Source organism: Siphateles boraxobius, unplaced genomic scaffold (assembly GCF_051911475.1).
Source record: "Siphateles boraxobius isolate OS27281-9 unplaced genomic scaffold, OSU_SipBor_1 74, whole genome shotgun sequence".
NCBI lineage: Eukaryota > Metazoa > Chordata > Actinopteri > Cypriniformes > Leuciscidae > Siphateles > Siphateles boraxobius.
Window position 1 is genome coordinate 1,322,501 of NW_027509202.1, and position 17,500 is coordinate 1,340,000.

The window sequence follows — 17,500 nt, forward strand, 5'->3', positions numbered from 1 at the left end:
TAGAGGTGGGCATAGATTAATTTTTTTAATCCAGATTAATCTCACTGGAATCTTGGAATTAATCTAGATTAATCTAGATTAAAATGGCTCATTTGAATTCTGCCGAAGTCATTCAGAATATGTGTGCTACCCAAATAATGACTAAAAGTAAGTCTTTGAGAATAGTTCGCCTCGCGTAGGGATGTGAATTTCTGCCAAAAATGCCATTCGACAATAGAGGAGCAAAAGTCGAATATCGTTCAAAGAAAATTATAAAATAAAATAAATAAATAAAACGCACAATTACAATGACAGAAAGGGAGGCCAATTTCATCTTTAGAGATTTGTCATCAAACAAACTGTTTATTAATTGAACAAGTAACATGTTTTCGTCGTTTTTTTTTTTAAACATAGTAACTTAGGCTAATTGGAAGAAGAAAAAAACAATAAGCAGAACGTAGCTACAGTCCGTTTTTGCATCGCCAAACCAGATGCTCGTTAGATCAAAAAATAATGTCATATGTCATAATGATTTTATGTGAACCTGCCTTTACCGGCAAAAGCATCATCCTTTTTAAACAAATTAGTTTCAATCAATGTAAACTATTCGTGTGACTATGCCCCTGCGCAATACACACACATTACCGCGGGATGGCGGGTGTTCATTTCATAACCTGTACACTATGGTATCTTATTTATTTTGTAGCCTATAAATTAATGTATATGTCCAACAGATAATGTCATACTTTTTAGTAGTGCTATCGTGGCGTAATAATCTGTTTGGTTGTAAAATGTATTACCTGAAATGAAATCGAATGTATCGTCCTGTGGTATCATTCATTCACAGAGAGCTTACGAAGATGTTTAACTAATAAAGATCTTCATCGCTGGCAAAAAACATGATGCATTTGCAGATTTGCTTTCACTAGACTAAACTGTAGCTCTTGGTGTTCTTAAATCTTCCTGTTACGACTCCGAGTCGAGTGTAATTGAACGCGCTTCAGTGATTCAGTGCGTGAGGACTGAACAGAACTGATTCGCGAACCGATTTAGACAGATCTGCCAACTTGTTTGATGAAGTCTTTGAACAGAATCGACCCAAAAGAGTGATTCATTTGTAAATTGAGCATCGCTCATGCTCATAAAATACAGCGCGCTTGGAATAAACTCATTTAACAACATGTAAAGTAAGGAGAGCAACGATCGCACAACGTAACATGTAAAAGTATACACCTTGTGTCCCTGACAGGAAAATACCCTGCTGCGCAATATGCGCGAAAATATAACGATATTCGAAAAAGCTATTTTATGATCCCAACCCAACTTTGAGAATAGATTAACGGCGATATTTTTTTTATCGCCCGATAAGAGTCTCACGTTAACGCAGCACGTTAACGCCGATAACGGCCCACCACTAATATAAACATTCATAAATCAAGATGCATTTACTGGAGAAGAAGCAAAATGACTGAAGATATTAAGACTGAACAATGTATCAAAATGAAGTGAGTTTGTGATTAAAACTAGAACAAATATCTGACAATGGATTTAGAAAAATACATTTAATTCAAAGTGAAAACAAGCAGATATTTGTTCTTGTTTTAAGCATAAATTTGCTTAATTAAAAAAAAATTTGTTTTCAGAAAACAAGATTAAACAAGACCAGTGAATGTATTTGTTTTATAAATGCTTAGATATTTGTACTAAAAAAGCAACATAAGAAAGTCTTTTTTTGCCATGAAACATGAAACTCCACAAACATTTAAAACAGTTTATCTGTTCCCATTATTCTTTTTTATAAATGGAAAAGTTCAAAAGAACAGCTTTTAAAAAAAATAGAAATCTTTTGTATCTTTATAAATGTCTTTACTGACACTTTTAATCAATTTATCCATTCTTCCTGGGAGACACACACACACGCACACACACACGCACGTGCACACACACACACACACACACACACACACACACACACACACACACACACACACACGCACACACACACACACACACACATAAAAGTTGATCAGAGTTGAACTTTATAGCGCTGACTCAATAAGACAGGAGATGAATGATGCTTTCAGACTTCATGCTGATCACCAGAAACTAGTGATGAAGAAATAAAAAGACCACATTCAGCCTGAAGAGAACAGAGGAAAGGATGGATGTGGTTTGTGATTTTCCATCAGTGAAGCTCCGCCGAGAGCCAATATTCAGGAGGAGCAGAAGACATGTGTTCAGAAACTCAGTTAATGACCAAAGATCTTAATTAAACCAGCAGCAATTTCATCGCGAAACTCATATCTGAAGAAAATTATATATATATACTGTATATAGAATATACACACATTCCTGACAGCAGTAATTGTAATGTTGCTGTTCTCCTCCATGATTCGGGTTACGTGAGGTGAAGATCTCAGACAGAGCTCATTAAAGACAGAGATAACACACACACACACACACACACACACGCCTTCAAATGTGGACATTCTAGTGAGACACGGTCAATACAGGAAATTAATTATCCTCAGGACAGGAACAGAGAAGCAGCGCTCAAGTCTGATTCAAACCAGCCAAAACACACACACACACACACACACACACACTCTCTCACACACACGTACACACAAACGTACACACACACACACATACGCACACACACACATACACACACACACGTACACACACACACGCACACGTACACACACTACACTCTCACACATGGACACACACACTGACACACTCACAATCATACAGACACACACACACACACACACACACACACACACACACACACACACACACACACACACACACACACACAGAGACACTCACCCACACACACTCACACTGACAATCACACAGACACACACACACATACCCACACACACACATGGACACTCACACTGACACACTCACAATCACACACACACACACACACACACACACACACACACACACACAGAGAGACACTCACACACACACTCACAATCACACACACAGACACACTCTCACACACACACACACACACACTACACTCTCACACAGACACTGACACACTCACACAGACACTGACACACTCACAATCACACAGACACACACACTCACACAGACACACTCTCTCTCTCTCTCTCACACACACACACACTTACACACACTACACTCTCACACAGACACACATACTCTCTGTCACACACACAAACTCACACACACACACACACACACACACACACACACACACACACACACACACACACACACTCACTGCTTTTAGTGTCCAAATGCTGTGTCAGTATGAATGGCCCTCAGTTCTTCACTGCTCGTGACGGTGCCGTGTGTGTTTTGTCTTGTTCTCTCATGTTGAGGGCTCTTCTACACACACCAGAGAAGACTTGACTGTGTGTTTAAGTTGATGTGTGTTATTTCTGCAACTCTACATTTATACATAGAGTTAAACCTCCTGTTCAATTCTGGCAGTCCAAAATCTAAATAATGGCTTATTCTGTGCATGAGACCAAGAATGACATCATCAGTGCGCTGAAACGTGTCTGATTTTAACCCATTAATGACTTTTGATTTCAGAACCAGTTGTTTTTGCAGTTTAGTTTCTATAAATGCTCTTTTCGAAGAAAGTTACAGTATTTTTGATAGTAATGATGAACACTCGTGAGAAATACCACGTTAATATCACTGCTTTATTTCATTTGCATTATTTTTACTTTACTGAATATTTTAGGTTTTAAATAATTTACGCTTTAAAATACAGATGTCAAAAACATTCAGTATTCAAGTATTGTTATTGTATAAAATCATATTATAATTATATAAATATGATACGAATATACAGTAGTCAACATTTGAAGTGGATCAAAAAAAAGTTCATCAAAGTTGTCCTAAAGACAAGAACGGGTATTGTTTAATATTCATGTGTAACTTTGATGAAAGGTTTTGATCCACTTCAAATGTTGACTACTGTATAATCAAATATTATTTATTATTTTAAATAAATGCATTATTTGTCATGCCATTAAAGCACACCAAACTGACATTTAATTGCCTAGCTTTATTTGACAGATGAGGGAAGATTTGTGTGTGTGTGTCCTGAGTGATTCAGCAGTTGTTGATCATCTCTCTCTCTCTCTCTCTCTGTGTGTGTGTGTGTGTGTGTGTGTGTGTGTGTGTGTGTGTGTGTGTGTGTGTGTGTGTGTGTGTGTGTGTGTGTGTGTGTGTGTGTGTGTGTGTGTGTGTGTGTGTGTGTGTGTGTGTGTGTGTGTGTGTGTGTCCAGCTCTGATCTCCATCGGTCAGTACAGCAGCACGATCGAGACGGTGGACGCCGGCTGGTGTAAGGAGATCACGGATCAGGGCGCCACTCAGATCGCCAAGAGCAGCAAGTCTCTGCGTTACCTGGGCCTGATGAGGTGTGATAAGGTGAGTTCATTCACACACACACACACACACACACACACACACACACACACATGCTGGTGTGACTCTCGGGGTCACCAGTGAAACACCTGGCAGACTCCTCACGTCTGGATCTCTCGCCTCCTCCGACAGGGATTCACTAACGGTTTTGTCAGCCGAAACATGTTCTTATATTCACCCTGAGATTTTAAGTTAAGACTTTAATAATTTAATAATAATTTGTGTTTTAAAATTATTCATTTGAATTGAAGGGTTTGAATTTTTTTTTTTTTTTTTTTTTTTTACATTTTCATGAAGTGTTTTTTAAAGTTTTTTATTTTAAAATGATTTTCTATTGATTGTTTTTTTTAAAGTTTTTTTTACGTTTTTGATTTTTAATTTTACATTTGTATGCATTAATACATTTTTCTAAATGTTTTATTTTTGTTTTTATTTTAAAATGATTCATTTTGTTTTTTAAATAAATTGTTTATTTTACATTTTGTATCAAATTATTTTTTTTACTTTAAAATTATTTATTTTAATAATCTGAATATTTTGTAAGTGTTTGATTTTAAATATTTTTATTTTAAATTCTTTTTTTCATTTCACGTTTACATTTTTATGATTTTGTAATTTTGTGCTTTATTTTGATCTTTTTCATTTTTAAATTATTTATTTATTTTTTACATTTTTATGATGTCTATCCAGCTGTTATTCACTTCCTATGTCACATTGAGATAGATTTGACTTATTTGATATATATATATATATATATATATATATAGGTATTCACCCTATGACAGATGAATATATAACTTTTTGAAGTAGAAGAAAGCCAGTTTGGTGTCTCATTAAGAGGTTTTGATCAATAAAGTTAATGAAATGTCACCTTGTCGTCAGTCCTGCTCCTGGAGGAACAGCATAAACACTCCAACCATCATAAACAGCTTTCCCAGCTAATAAAGGTCCTCAGGATCAGGATTACTAGAAGTGATTAAACGCCCTGCACTAGTAAATGAATGCTATAGGTCAGCACTGGAAAACTGCACTGACCAATCAGAACTTCTTTTGTCTCATGATTCAGATGTATCTCGTATGATTTTAAGCTAGTTTGTCATTGGCTATATTTAAGAGCACGTTGATTGTGACGTTGTGTTAAGTGAGAGAACGGTCTTGTGTTTCGGGTCAGTGCCGTTTACAAAGCCACAATCCCATGACGAATTCAATTTCTGCCTAAATCTCCTTCCCATGCGGATAATTCTCTGTTTTCATAATCTCATTTGGGTTTTGGAAGCTGTAGATGTGATGGATAACCCTCTGAGCGCTGCGTTTCCTTCCTAAAAGAGGAAAGTGGCATGTTAATATTCCTGTCTATTATATCAAACCCTTTCATTTTACGTTTTTCCATTTTAAATTAAATCGATTTTTTAACGATTAACTCGAATGTGCAGTTTACGTCGACTTGTTTGAATGAAAATACGTATCGACTGTACCTAATATTTATCCAAAGGAATCGATATTGAATCAAGATCAGAATCAAATCACAAGAATTGAATTGAAATTGTGAAATAAACAGTAGCATATCAGTCATTGTACCATGCAAACATTGTGTTGTCACTAAACTTGATAAAATTATGTTTAGTTACCAAATGTTTTGACAATCACAATACACTTATTGTGATACAATGTTTATTTTAACACATCCCCCCAATCCCAATCCACCCATTTTATGTAATATTACGTTATGTTATGTTACATTTTCGTTGTTTACAAAGGCATCTTGTCTTTTTGGCTTATTGTTTCTGATTGCACTTGGGGGAAATCCAGATCAAATCCCAGAAGGGAAAATCAAAACAAAATAAAGTTAAAACTTGTTTTGAACAATTTCTTTGTCATCTGCAGATTGATTTTAATCTATTTAAATCGTAAATCTGAAATTATTTTTTTTAGGCCATATCGCCCAGCCCTATTTTAAACCCATGCTAAAGTTTCAGATTGAGTGGAATGATCTGCAGACACACATCACAGATCGCGCTGTCGTGTCCTCGACTGAAAGAACGCTATTGATCCTCGGCGGGCCAAATCATCAAATCAATTCATTATGCTTCTCTCAGACCTCCAGCTCTGGACGAGACTTTGATGTGAAGCCCTGGAGCGAGGGAAGAATGAGAGAAAGCTCATTTCTTTTATCAAAGAGAAGTATGGCCACTTTGACAAAACCTCATTGTCCTTCAAACCCCCTCCAGAACAAGCGTTTTCCTCTTCAGAAACAAGTTTGGTTGCCCACAAAATATTCTTGTTTTGAGCCAAAATTGAGAGTTTTGTCATTATTTACATGCCCTTGCGTCTTTCCGAACCCGTATGATGTTGTTTCTTCCCATGAACATGAATCTTCATTTGAAAAAACGCATTCTTAATGAGTAGTTTATCTTATTTTTGTTTCAAATTTCTCTTAATTCATTAAAATCAGGTTTATTAACATGTGTGCCAACTGAATTTAAGTGTGTCTTGTCTTACTAGACCTTTTTCCACTTCTTCCAGGCAAAATACACTTATATTTAGGATTGTTTGTCATGATGGCTTGAAAAAGCCTGGCCTGAAAAGTTTTAAATGATTTTAAAATGTTGAAGCTTAAAAGTTGTAAGATCGTAGGTAGGTAGACAGACAGATTTTTTTTCTTCTTGGTGGTCGTTATGGTGTTCTGGGTGGTTGCTAGGATGTTCCCGGGGTGATCTGGGTGGTTGTTATGGTGTTGCTGTGGTGTTCTGGGTGGTTGTGGTTGTAAGGGTGTTCTGAGTTTTGCTGGTTGCTAGGTGGTTACTATGTGGTTGTTGGGATGTTCTGGGTGGGTGCAAGGGTGTTGTTTCTTGTTAGGTGGTTGCTGGGGTGTTCTACAGTAGGTGCTTGTTAAGGTGTTCCTGGGTTTATCTGGGTGGTTTGTAAGGGTGTTCTGGGAGTTGCTGGTTTCTAGGGGGTTACTATGAGATTTTGGGGTGTTTTGAGTGGGTGCTAGGTTGTTGTTGCTTATTAGTTGGTTGCCTGGGTGTTTTGGGTGGTTGTCTGGCTGGTTGTTATGTAGCTGCTAGGGTGTTCTGGGTGGTTGCTAGGGAGTTCTCATGCTTTGCCAGGGTGTTGCTAGGATGTTCCTAGGGTGATCTGGGGGGTTTGCTATGTGATTGCTAGGGTGTTTTGGTGGTTGCTACTAGGGTGTTTCTGTGGTGTTCTGGGTGTTGCTGGTTGCTAGGTGGTTATTATGCAATTGTTGGGGTGTTCTGGTTGGGTGCCCAGGTGTTGTTCTTGTCCGGGTGTTGCTGGGGTATTATGGGTGGTTGTTAGGGTGTTCCTGTGGTGATCTAGGTGGTTGTTAGGGTGTTCCTGTGCTGATTTGGGTGGTTGTTAGGGTGTCGCTGGGGTGATCTGGGTGGTTGTATGGGTGCTCTGGGTGTAGCTGGTTGCTAGGTGGTTACTATGCGGTTGTTGGGGTGTTCTGGGTGGGTGCCACGGTGTTGCTAAGGTGTTAATGAGGTGTTCTGTGTGGTTGCTAGGGTGTTGCTGGTTGCCACGTCATTTTAAGTATGAAGTGCATTGAGACAAGAAAGACACACTTATATTCAAGATCACATGAAAACAGTTCTGAAAATATTATGCAGTGTTTCACAGTAATATAAATTATGTCTATAGCAATAACAATAATATTTAACAATAACAATATAACAATAAACATATGTATTTTGATTAACATTTAACAAGCATTAATACATGCTTTAAGAAACATATTGCTCATGTTAGACTTGTGTTGAGACCTTATAGTAAAGTGTTACCAAAAATATTTTTCTGCAGTCTGACCATGACTTGCAAGCTCAAAAATGACGAAAACATCATAAAAGCTTTGCTTGATTTTGTCTGATACCTTAGAGGTGGTTTTGGAGCTTGACACAGTCATGCTCATTATTATGAAAAATATCTGTGTAAACAGTTTTCAAAATCTCTCTGTTTGTGTTCCACTGAAAAAAAGGATGAATAAATAATGACCAAATTCTCATTTTGAGTGAACTTGCCCTTTAAATCATTACATTTTCCTGCAGTTTGTAATGTGTGTTTTGGGTTCATTGTCTGATATCTGGAGAGTTGTACATTCTCGGTGGGAAATTACAGTCCGTTTGAGCTGCGTGTTTACAGGTCAGTGATCGTAACCTGCGAAACGTCACGTTGAGATTTACACGGCTCTCACGGGTCTGTTCTCTCTCAGCAACAACATCTCAGTGTTTGGTCTCCTGTCCGAAGCCAAAACAGGCCACCGTGCCTCTCAGCTTCTCACTAACTCATCACGCTTTTACCCCGGTAACCGTTTGCCTTGAGGACAGAACATCTCATCGAGGGTTTCCGAAAGAGTTTGGATCCATTCATTGGAGGTTTTTTTTTCCGCTTTTGAAGCTCAGTTTAAACTCGACACTGTGCAACTCAGGCCCATTACAGTCTACAGAGTAAATATGAGTGGAGATGAGTGATGAGAGCGGCATTGGTGTGAAACGAGACATAAACAACTGTGGAACGACAGAGGGGGGATTGTGATGGTAGTGGAATAGACACTTTAAGAGGAGAAAATGGGAACAGAGTGTCTCAAGAGATTTGAGAAGATCAGACATCACTGTCAATAAAGCTCCTGTAAAATAAACGGACAGAATCCAATGCTAAAGGATCTTAGATTCTTCATGGTTTTATATGAAGCGCGTGAACAGAAGAAAAGCAAAGAAAGAGCTGAGAGGAAGCTTTCTCGTCTCCTGAGCTGGGAAAATAACTACAGAACATTTGCTTTAGTTTGCTTAGGTCTTCGTGACACGTCTTGAGGAGTGCAGTTTGCTTTCGTGTGTTGATGCATTCCCTGATTAGTAAAGTTTGTTGTGATGGCTTGAGAAAGCCTTGCCTGAAAATATTTAAATCATTTATAATCTTGAGTTTTAAGATCATGGATGGACAGACAGAAATATTTTGCTAGGTGGTAAATATGTGGTTGCTAAGGTTTTCAGTGTGGTTGCTAGGGTGTTCTTGTGGTGTTCTGGGTGGTTGCTAGGGTGTTGCTGGTTGCTAGATTGTTACTATGCAGTTTGCTAGGGGTTCTGAGTGGTTGCCAGGTTGTTGTTGGTTGGTGGGTGGTTGCTATGGTATTGCTGGGGTATTCTGTGTGGTTGCTAGGGGGTTGCTGGCTTCTATGCGGTTGATAGGGTATTGCTTGGGTGTGCTGGGTTGTTTGCCTAAGGGGTTGCTCGTTGCTCGGTGGCTACTATGTTGTTGCTAGGGTTCTGAGTGGTTACCAGGTTGTTGTTGGTTGGTAGTTGGATGCTATGTGGTTGTAAATGTATTGCTGGAGTGTTCTGGGTGGTTGCTAGGTTGTACTGAGTGGTTGCTAGGATATTGTTTGGATGTGCTGGTTGGTTGTTAGGCATTCTGGGGGTTGCTAGGGTGTTCTGGATGTTTGCTATGGGGTTGCTGGGATGTTCTGTGTATTTGCTGGGTTATTACTGGTTGCTATGAGGTTGTTAGAGTATTTCTAAGGTGATAAGTGTGGTTGCTAGGGTGTTCTGGGTGGTTGCTAGTTGGTTACTATGCTTTTGCTGAATTGTTCTGAGTGATTGCCAGGTCGTTGTTGGTTGGTATGTGGTTGCTATGCAGTTGCTGGGGTGTTCTGGGTGGTTGCTATGCAGTTGCTATGGTGTTCTGGGTGGTTGCTAGGGCTCAAAAACGTTCTGGGTTCAATATAAGTTCAGCTGTATGTGCAGCATCTGTGTCATTATGTTGATCACCACAGAAAATAATTTCAGCTTGTGAAAACAAGCACAAATCACATTTACAGTAACAATTACAATGAGAGTCTGTGGGGCAAAAGAGAATTACACAGAGAAAAACAGTGTGTGGGGAGTTATAGTGTGTAAAGCTGGTAAACCAAACCGAGTCGATATAGTTTTCTCTGGTAATGGATGAAAAAACTGGCCAAAATATCCAACTAAAATGGCATTTATATGAGTTTATATGGTCCTCATTCAGACGTTTTCCCATGAGTCTCTCTGAACTAAATGTTCTTCTGTTTGTTTGGATCTTTCTGTCTAATGCAAGTCAGTTTTGTACAAAAATCTCTGGTGTGTAAAAATGTTTTGTGATCATTAGACTCTTGTATTTCGAGCTGCAGGCAAGTTTTGTGGTCTGATGCGTTTAGTTATTAGTAATTTTTGAGGTTTCATGTTTTAAAACACGAGGGTCTTGTGAGAAATATGAGGCACGTCACAGTGTTTTACCGCGGTAGATGAGCTGCGGGAAGGTTTAGGGTTGCGGTAAATCAGCGTCTGTTTAAGCCTGGACTCGGTGCTCACACACTCCAGAAAGCTTTTTAAGTATTAACCAGAGTAGCGTTTGAGGAATGTGTGTGTTTGTGCCTGGATCCACTGAAGCCGGATCACATATTTCAGTGTTTAAGAGCCGGAATATCAGTGTTTCCGCCACATTTATAAAGTGTGCTGGAATAATGAAAACAACTTGAGCCTGTAAAGTGCATTTTTACTTTTAGATGGAGTCATAAATACACACACGCACGTCATGCAGTAATTGGTGGTTTAATGCTGCGTGACACTTAACGTTTGTCTTTCTGAACTGAAGCGGCGCTCTGAGAGAAACAGCAGAAACTGGATCATCATCATGTATGAACACACACTGCACATCCTCGGCACGTTGCAGGCTTTTCTGATCCAAAAAACCGACAGTTATATCAAACAATATTAGATCTCAGAGATGATTATCAGTCTGATATGTGTGTGTGTGTGTGTGTGTGTGGGAGAGAGAGAGAGAGAGAGAGTGTGTGTGTGTTTGTGCGTATATGCGTGTATGCATGCGTGAGTGTGTGTGTAAGTGTATGAGTGTGTGTGTTTGTTGTGTGTGTGTGTGTGTGTGTGTGTGTGTGTGTGTGTGTGTGTGTGTGTGTGTGTGTGTGTGTGTGTGTGCGTGTGCGTGTGCGTGTGCGTGTGCGTGTGTGTGTGCGTGTGTGTGTGCGTGTGCATGTGTGATTGTAAAAAGTCGATGCACAGATAATTTCGTTTGTTTGGACCTCATCTCACAAATGAGACGACCAAGGAATTTTATTTGCTTTTAATTTGCGACAAATCAATGTGCTGTAGTTTGCAGCTGCGTGTCACACACACTCTCGTGGGGTTTGCTGTGAGATGGACACAATAAAAGACAGAATCAGTCGTTGTTGCATCAAACATCACACAGATTTAAAGCTGCTGTGTGTAAAACAGAACTGATAATGATTGTTTCCAAACAGGTTCAACATGATTTCTGCATCATTTAAAAAAATTACAGCTATAATTATCTATAAAGTAAATGCACAAATGTCCATTTAAAATAAATAAATAAGGTAATCTACAACTGAACAAATTTGCATAGAAATCAGCTTTTTTTGAGTTTGAAAATTACAGTATCTTAAAACCCGAAATAAATAAATGCAGAAATAGGTTTCTAAACAATGTCTAAACATTCAAAAATCAAGATATATTTACTTTAGAAGCAAAATGACTTTTGACTTTTTTTACGTGCATGTAGCAGATGCTGTTTTCCCTCTGAAACTTCATGAGCTGCAGATGTGTAGTTTTTCCTCTGACTGATTAGAGCAGGTCATGTGAGATCTTCACCTTCAGTCTGCATGTGAATAACACACTTGACATTGTGCATGATGAAGGTTTGGACTGGATCCCTGTGGACTCGCTGTGGTGATTATCTCAACGCAACATGTGGAGCGTCTGTGTTCCATCAACCTGGGGTTTTTATGGATACCTTGCATTCAATAATTGTTCACATTTCTTGCATTATAATTTTCAATGCAAATTTCAGCCCTGCATATCATGCATTTAAAACACACACACATATACGGCCTTATCATACACCCGATGCAATGTGTTTTGCTAGTTTCAGCCCGACACAGTTGTCATTTTCACGCCCTGTGCCACGTTGTTTAAATAGCAAATGCATTTGTGCCCATCTGTGACCCATGAGCTGCTGGTCTGAGAATGAGTGTGTGTTCAGGAGTGTTGGAGCGTTGCAGTTTTGAGGAACTGAAATAGACCGAGCGATTGACCAACTGAACCGTCTCTACAGTCAATGCACAATATTTGGTTTGTTATATAAAGAGCGCGTTAGTAATATGAGTCTATAGACGGGTCAACAACGCACTACACTCTGCTTATTACACACACACACACACTGCTTATTACACACACACACTCTGCTAATTACACACACACACACTCTGCTTATTACACACACACACACACACACACACACTGCTTATTACACACACACACTCTGCTTATTACACACACACACTCTGCTTATTACACACACACACACTCTGCTTATTACACACACACACACACACACACTGCTTATTACACACACACTCTGCTGATTACACACACACACTCTGCTTATTACACACACACACTCTGCTTATTACACACACACACTCTGCTTATTACACACCCACACACACTGCTTATTACACACACACACTCTGCTTATTACACACACACACACACACACACACTGCTTATTACACACACACACTCTGCTTATTACACACACACACACACTGCTTATTACACACACACACACTGCTTATTACACACACACACTCTGCTTATTACACACACACACACACACTCTGCTTATTACACACACACACTCTGCTTATTACACACACACACACACTGCTTATTACACACACACACTCTGCTTATTACACACACACACACACACACACTGCTTATTACACACACACACTCTGCTTATTACACACACACTCTGCTTATTACACACACACACACACACTGCTTATTACACACACACTCTGCTGATTACACACACACACTCTGCTTATTACACACACACACTCTGCTTATTACACACACACACTCTGCTTATTACACACACACACACACTGCTTATTACACACACACACTCTGCTTATTACACACACACACACACACACACACACTGCTTATTACACACACACTGCTTATTACACACACACACACTCTGCTTATTACACACACACACTCTGCTTATTACACACACACACTCTGCTTATTACACACACACACTCTGCTTATTACACACACACACACACTGCTTATTACACACACACTCTCTGCTTATTACACACACACACACACACACACTGCTTATTACACACACACACACTCTGCTTATTTTACACACACACACACACACACACACACACTGCTTATTATACACACACACTCTGCTTATTACACACACACACACACTGCTTATTATACACGCACACTCTGCTTATTACACACACACACACACTGCTTATTACACACACACACTCTGCTTATTACACACACACACACTGCTTAATATACACACACACTCTGCTTATTACACACACACACACACACACAAACTGCTTATTACACACACACTGCTTATTACACACACACACTCTGCTTATTACACACACACACACACACACACACACACACACACTCTGCTTATTACACAGACACACTGTGTATTACACACACACACTCTGCTTATTACACACACACACTCTGCTTATTACACAGACACACTGTGTATTACACACACACACTCTGCTTATTACACACACACACAGCTTCAACCTCGTGCATGAGCAGATCCGTTTCCCCGCTAGAGACACGTTCCGTTTTTCCGCTTGCAAATTCCTCCGTGTAAATAGCGAATCCGCCGCGAGCGCAACTGGCTTTAAAAGGGAACGTGAGATGAGACTCTGATTGGTTCATTGCACGTTACGCCCAAAACACACCCGTCACTCATTAAGAGGATAGAGACAAAACACACCCATCACTCATTAAGAGGATAGAGACAAAACACACCCATTACTCATTAAGAGAATAGAGACGACTCTTTAAAAACCAGCGCCGGGAGCGTCGACCATTTTTCCCGTCATTAAACTAGCAGAAGTGGATTCGGACACACACTAAGTGAGCTTTAGACGTTTAGATCGTTAAAATAGTGCCCATGATATTTTATAGGAAAGAATGTGTCATGTCAAAAAAAGTCAAATGAAAAGCAAATGTGTTTTTGTTTTTGCAGGTGAACGAGGAGACCGTGGAGAGACTGGTGTTGCAGTATCCACACATTGTGTTCAGTACAGTGATGCAGGACTGTAAGAGAACGCTGGAACGAGCCTATCAGATGGGCTGGAGCCCTAACACATCATCGGCCTCCTAACACACACACACACACACACACACCTGTCCATGACACCACTGCAGAGTCATTATCATAACTATGCCGTTTATTCCGCCTTCCTTTATCAAATGACATTATGCAGCAGAAGCATCAATATTGTGCTTTGAGCCGTTTGATTTGAATATGTCCATGCACACACACTCACACACACGCACACACACACACACACAGGATTCTGACATGCAGCACTGCATTCATTTACATTTACTAAACTCATCAGAAACTTGTTCAGCTCATATTTACTCTAAAATCAAGAGAGAGAAATAAGAACTGGCATTGTTTTGTTTTGCATTTTGCATTAGGTAAAAAAGCTTTTTGGACCACATGATTTTTGCATTTTGATATTTCCCTGAGGCTCTCATTAAGTGACGCATTTGGACGTTTCACATATGAGATTTGTTTGTTATTCTCATTATTGTCAAAGGTGATTTTCATTATTTTCTCATTATTTAAAACACACTTATGTTTACTGCAGTTCAGGAGAAATACTGTAACAGAGATTTCAGTACAGACTCAACCACAATGTAGAACAACTCCAAATTAAGTATTATTGTTATTATCATTAATATATTTGCATTGGAGTAATGATGATTTGAGGGTAAATCACCGCAAAAATTATGTTTTTCCTCAATGTTTCTGTCTTGTTTTATAGCACAAATATCTAAACATTATTAAATCAAGATACATTTACTGGAGAAGCAAAATGACTGAAGATATTAAGTCTTGTTTAATGAAAAATGTGTCAGTTCAGCGAGTAGAACAAATATCTGCCAAAGCATTCAGAAAAATAAACTTCATTTGAAGGGAAAATAAGATTTTTTCTTTGACTGTAAATGAAAAAAAAAAAAAAAAAAAAAGAATGCTTAAAAAAAACTGCTAATGGGGTCAGAAAAATAATCTCGCTTTCTCTTGAATTAAGTTTATTTTGGCAAATATTTAGCACAAATTTTTATTTGTATTTATTTGTATCAAGACTTTTCATTTTGCTTCTCCAGTAAATGCAACTAATCTAAGAATGTCTTGATGTTTGTGCTAGAAAACAAGACAAAAGTGTTGATGTTAAAATAAATGAATGGTCCAAAAATATTCTTCATGCAAAATATTTCTCCTTTTTCTCTGGTGATTTTGGGGTGAATCTGTCATGTTACGAATCTCCTCTTTACACTTCCGTTAGTTAGAGTTCATTTAGACACGTTACACTTTGATTAGAAATGACACGTCTCTATTTCAGTGAACGTTTAGAAGTATGAAGTGAAACGCCGTCGGATGGAGCGTGATTACGTGTTCGTGTTGTAGATCTAGACGTGGAGACGCAGGACTTCGTTTGAGATGACGTCGTTTACTCTTGTGAATCTGTAACCCTGTGGTTTGGAGTTTGTTTGGATGTAAACTGATTTTTGTGTTCAGTTTTTTGAGATATATCCACCATAAGGAAGTTTGCGTACCCTCTGAATATTTGATGATGATGGAGTGTATGCTGAGTTTGAAGTAGAGAGGTTAGTTACGTCATCGAAACATCTTCTGTTTTCTCTTTCAGACGAGCAGGGTATTTTTATACGGTGTCCGTAGCGCTCGCTCGTGAATGCAGGAAGACTTTAGTTACAGTGTTGATCTTTTACTGTACCGGGGGATTTGAGTCAATTAAAAACCACGATTCTACTTCACGGGCTCCTGGTGTCATTTGAATGGAGCGAGTGTGTTTGTGTGTTTGAGAACGAAACACGTCTGACCGACGAGAAGCTCGAACGGGATCTGGATCTGCTGAAACATGTTTTATTAAATGTTATGCTTTCAGATTCTAATTAAAATGCTGATTTATGTTTAAAGAGATTTTAATCGCAAATTCAACTCAAAATGTAAAAAAATGTGTTCAGTTTCTCTCTGGGTTAAAGTAGTGTGATTTTATTTCATTTGACATAAATAAAAAAATAAATAAAAACAATTGAGTAAAAATTATTCTACTTCATGAACTATATATTGGAGTATACACAACGACATAAATATATGTATATAAATGTATAACTGTATGACATAAATGTGTATTATTAAATAACATTTTTATACATAAACATTTTCTGTGGCTATGGAGCTCAGTTTTTTATTAATTTATTATGGTTTATTTTTTTTATGGCAAACAAGAAGTTGACTATATCATACTCATAAACAAATATAATGGATGGATTTGTTTAAATCCACCCTAAAAAAATTCCAGAGATTTTATTCTAAATTTAACTCAAAATGTGAAAAGTTTCTGTCTGGGTTATAGTAGTTATTTAATTTTATTTTACTTAAATAAGAAAATAAAAAATATATATAGTGACATGAATAAACGTGTGTAATTATACAACATTTTTATATTGAAACATTTTATGTGGAGCACTTTAAATTAATTTATTATGTTTTTATTTTTCTTGTTTATTTATTTATGTATTGCTGGCGAAATAGTTGATTACGTCATTAACAAAAATGTTGATGGTATTATAATTTTTTTCTTCTGACAGGCTTTGAAATAGAACCATATAAATACAATGAATTTTATAATCATTATTAGTCTTTTTTTAAATATGTGGTTATATGTTGTATTTATCCATCTTTAAATATTTGAACTGTAAAGTACTTTTACAGTGTATTTTTGAACTTCATTTATTTTATGCTGATTTAACGTCATTTTATTGCAGTATTTACTTTTACTGTAATGCATTAATGAAAATCATCATGATTATCACAAACAAACCTAAAACAATAACACACCTGGACAAGTTACAGTTATTAATTGTCATGGAAGTGATGAAGTCATAATGCAAA

The 17,500-nt window shown here is 38.0% G+C and overlaps 1 protein-coding gene across 1 annotated transcript in view; it reads left to right on the plus strand.

Annotated features, from left to right (window-relative positions):
• The window catches only part of fbxl17 (F-box and leucine-rich repeat protein 17), a 277,816-nt gene extending 261,462 nt beyond the window's left edge, over positions 1–16,354 (plus strand). The window contains exons 9-10 of the mRNA XM_077217569.1: positions 4,266–4,408; positions 14,537–16,354. Coding sequence (XP_077073684.1) covers positions 4,266–4,408; positions 14,537–14,674 — 281 coding nt within the window. The 3' untranslated portion in view covers positions 14,675–16,354. The remainder of the gene's footprint in view (positions 1–4,265; positions 4,409–14,536) is intronic.
• The last annotated feature ends 1,146 nt before the right edge of the window (positions 16,355–17,500 follow it).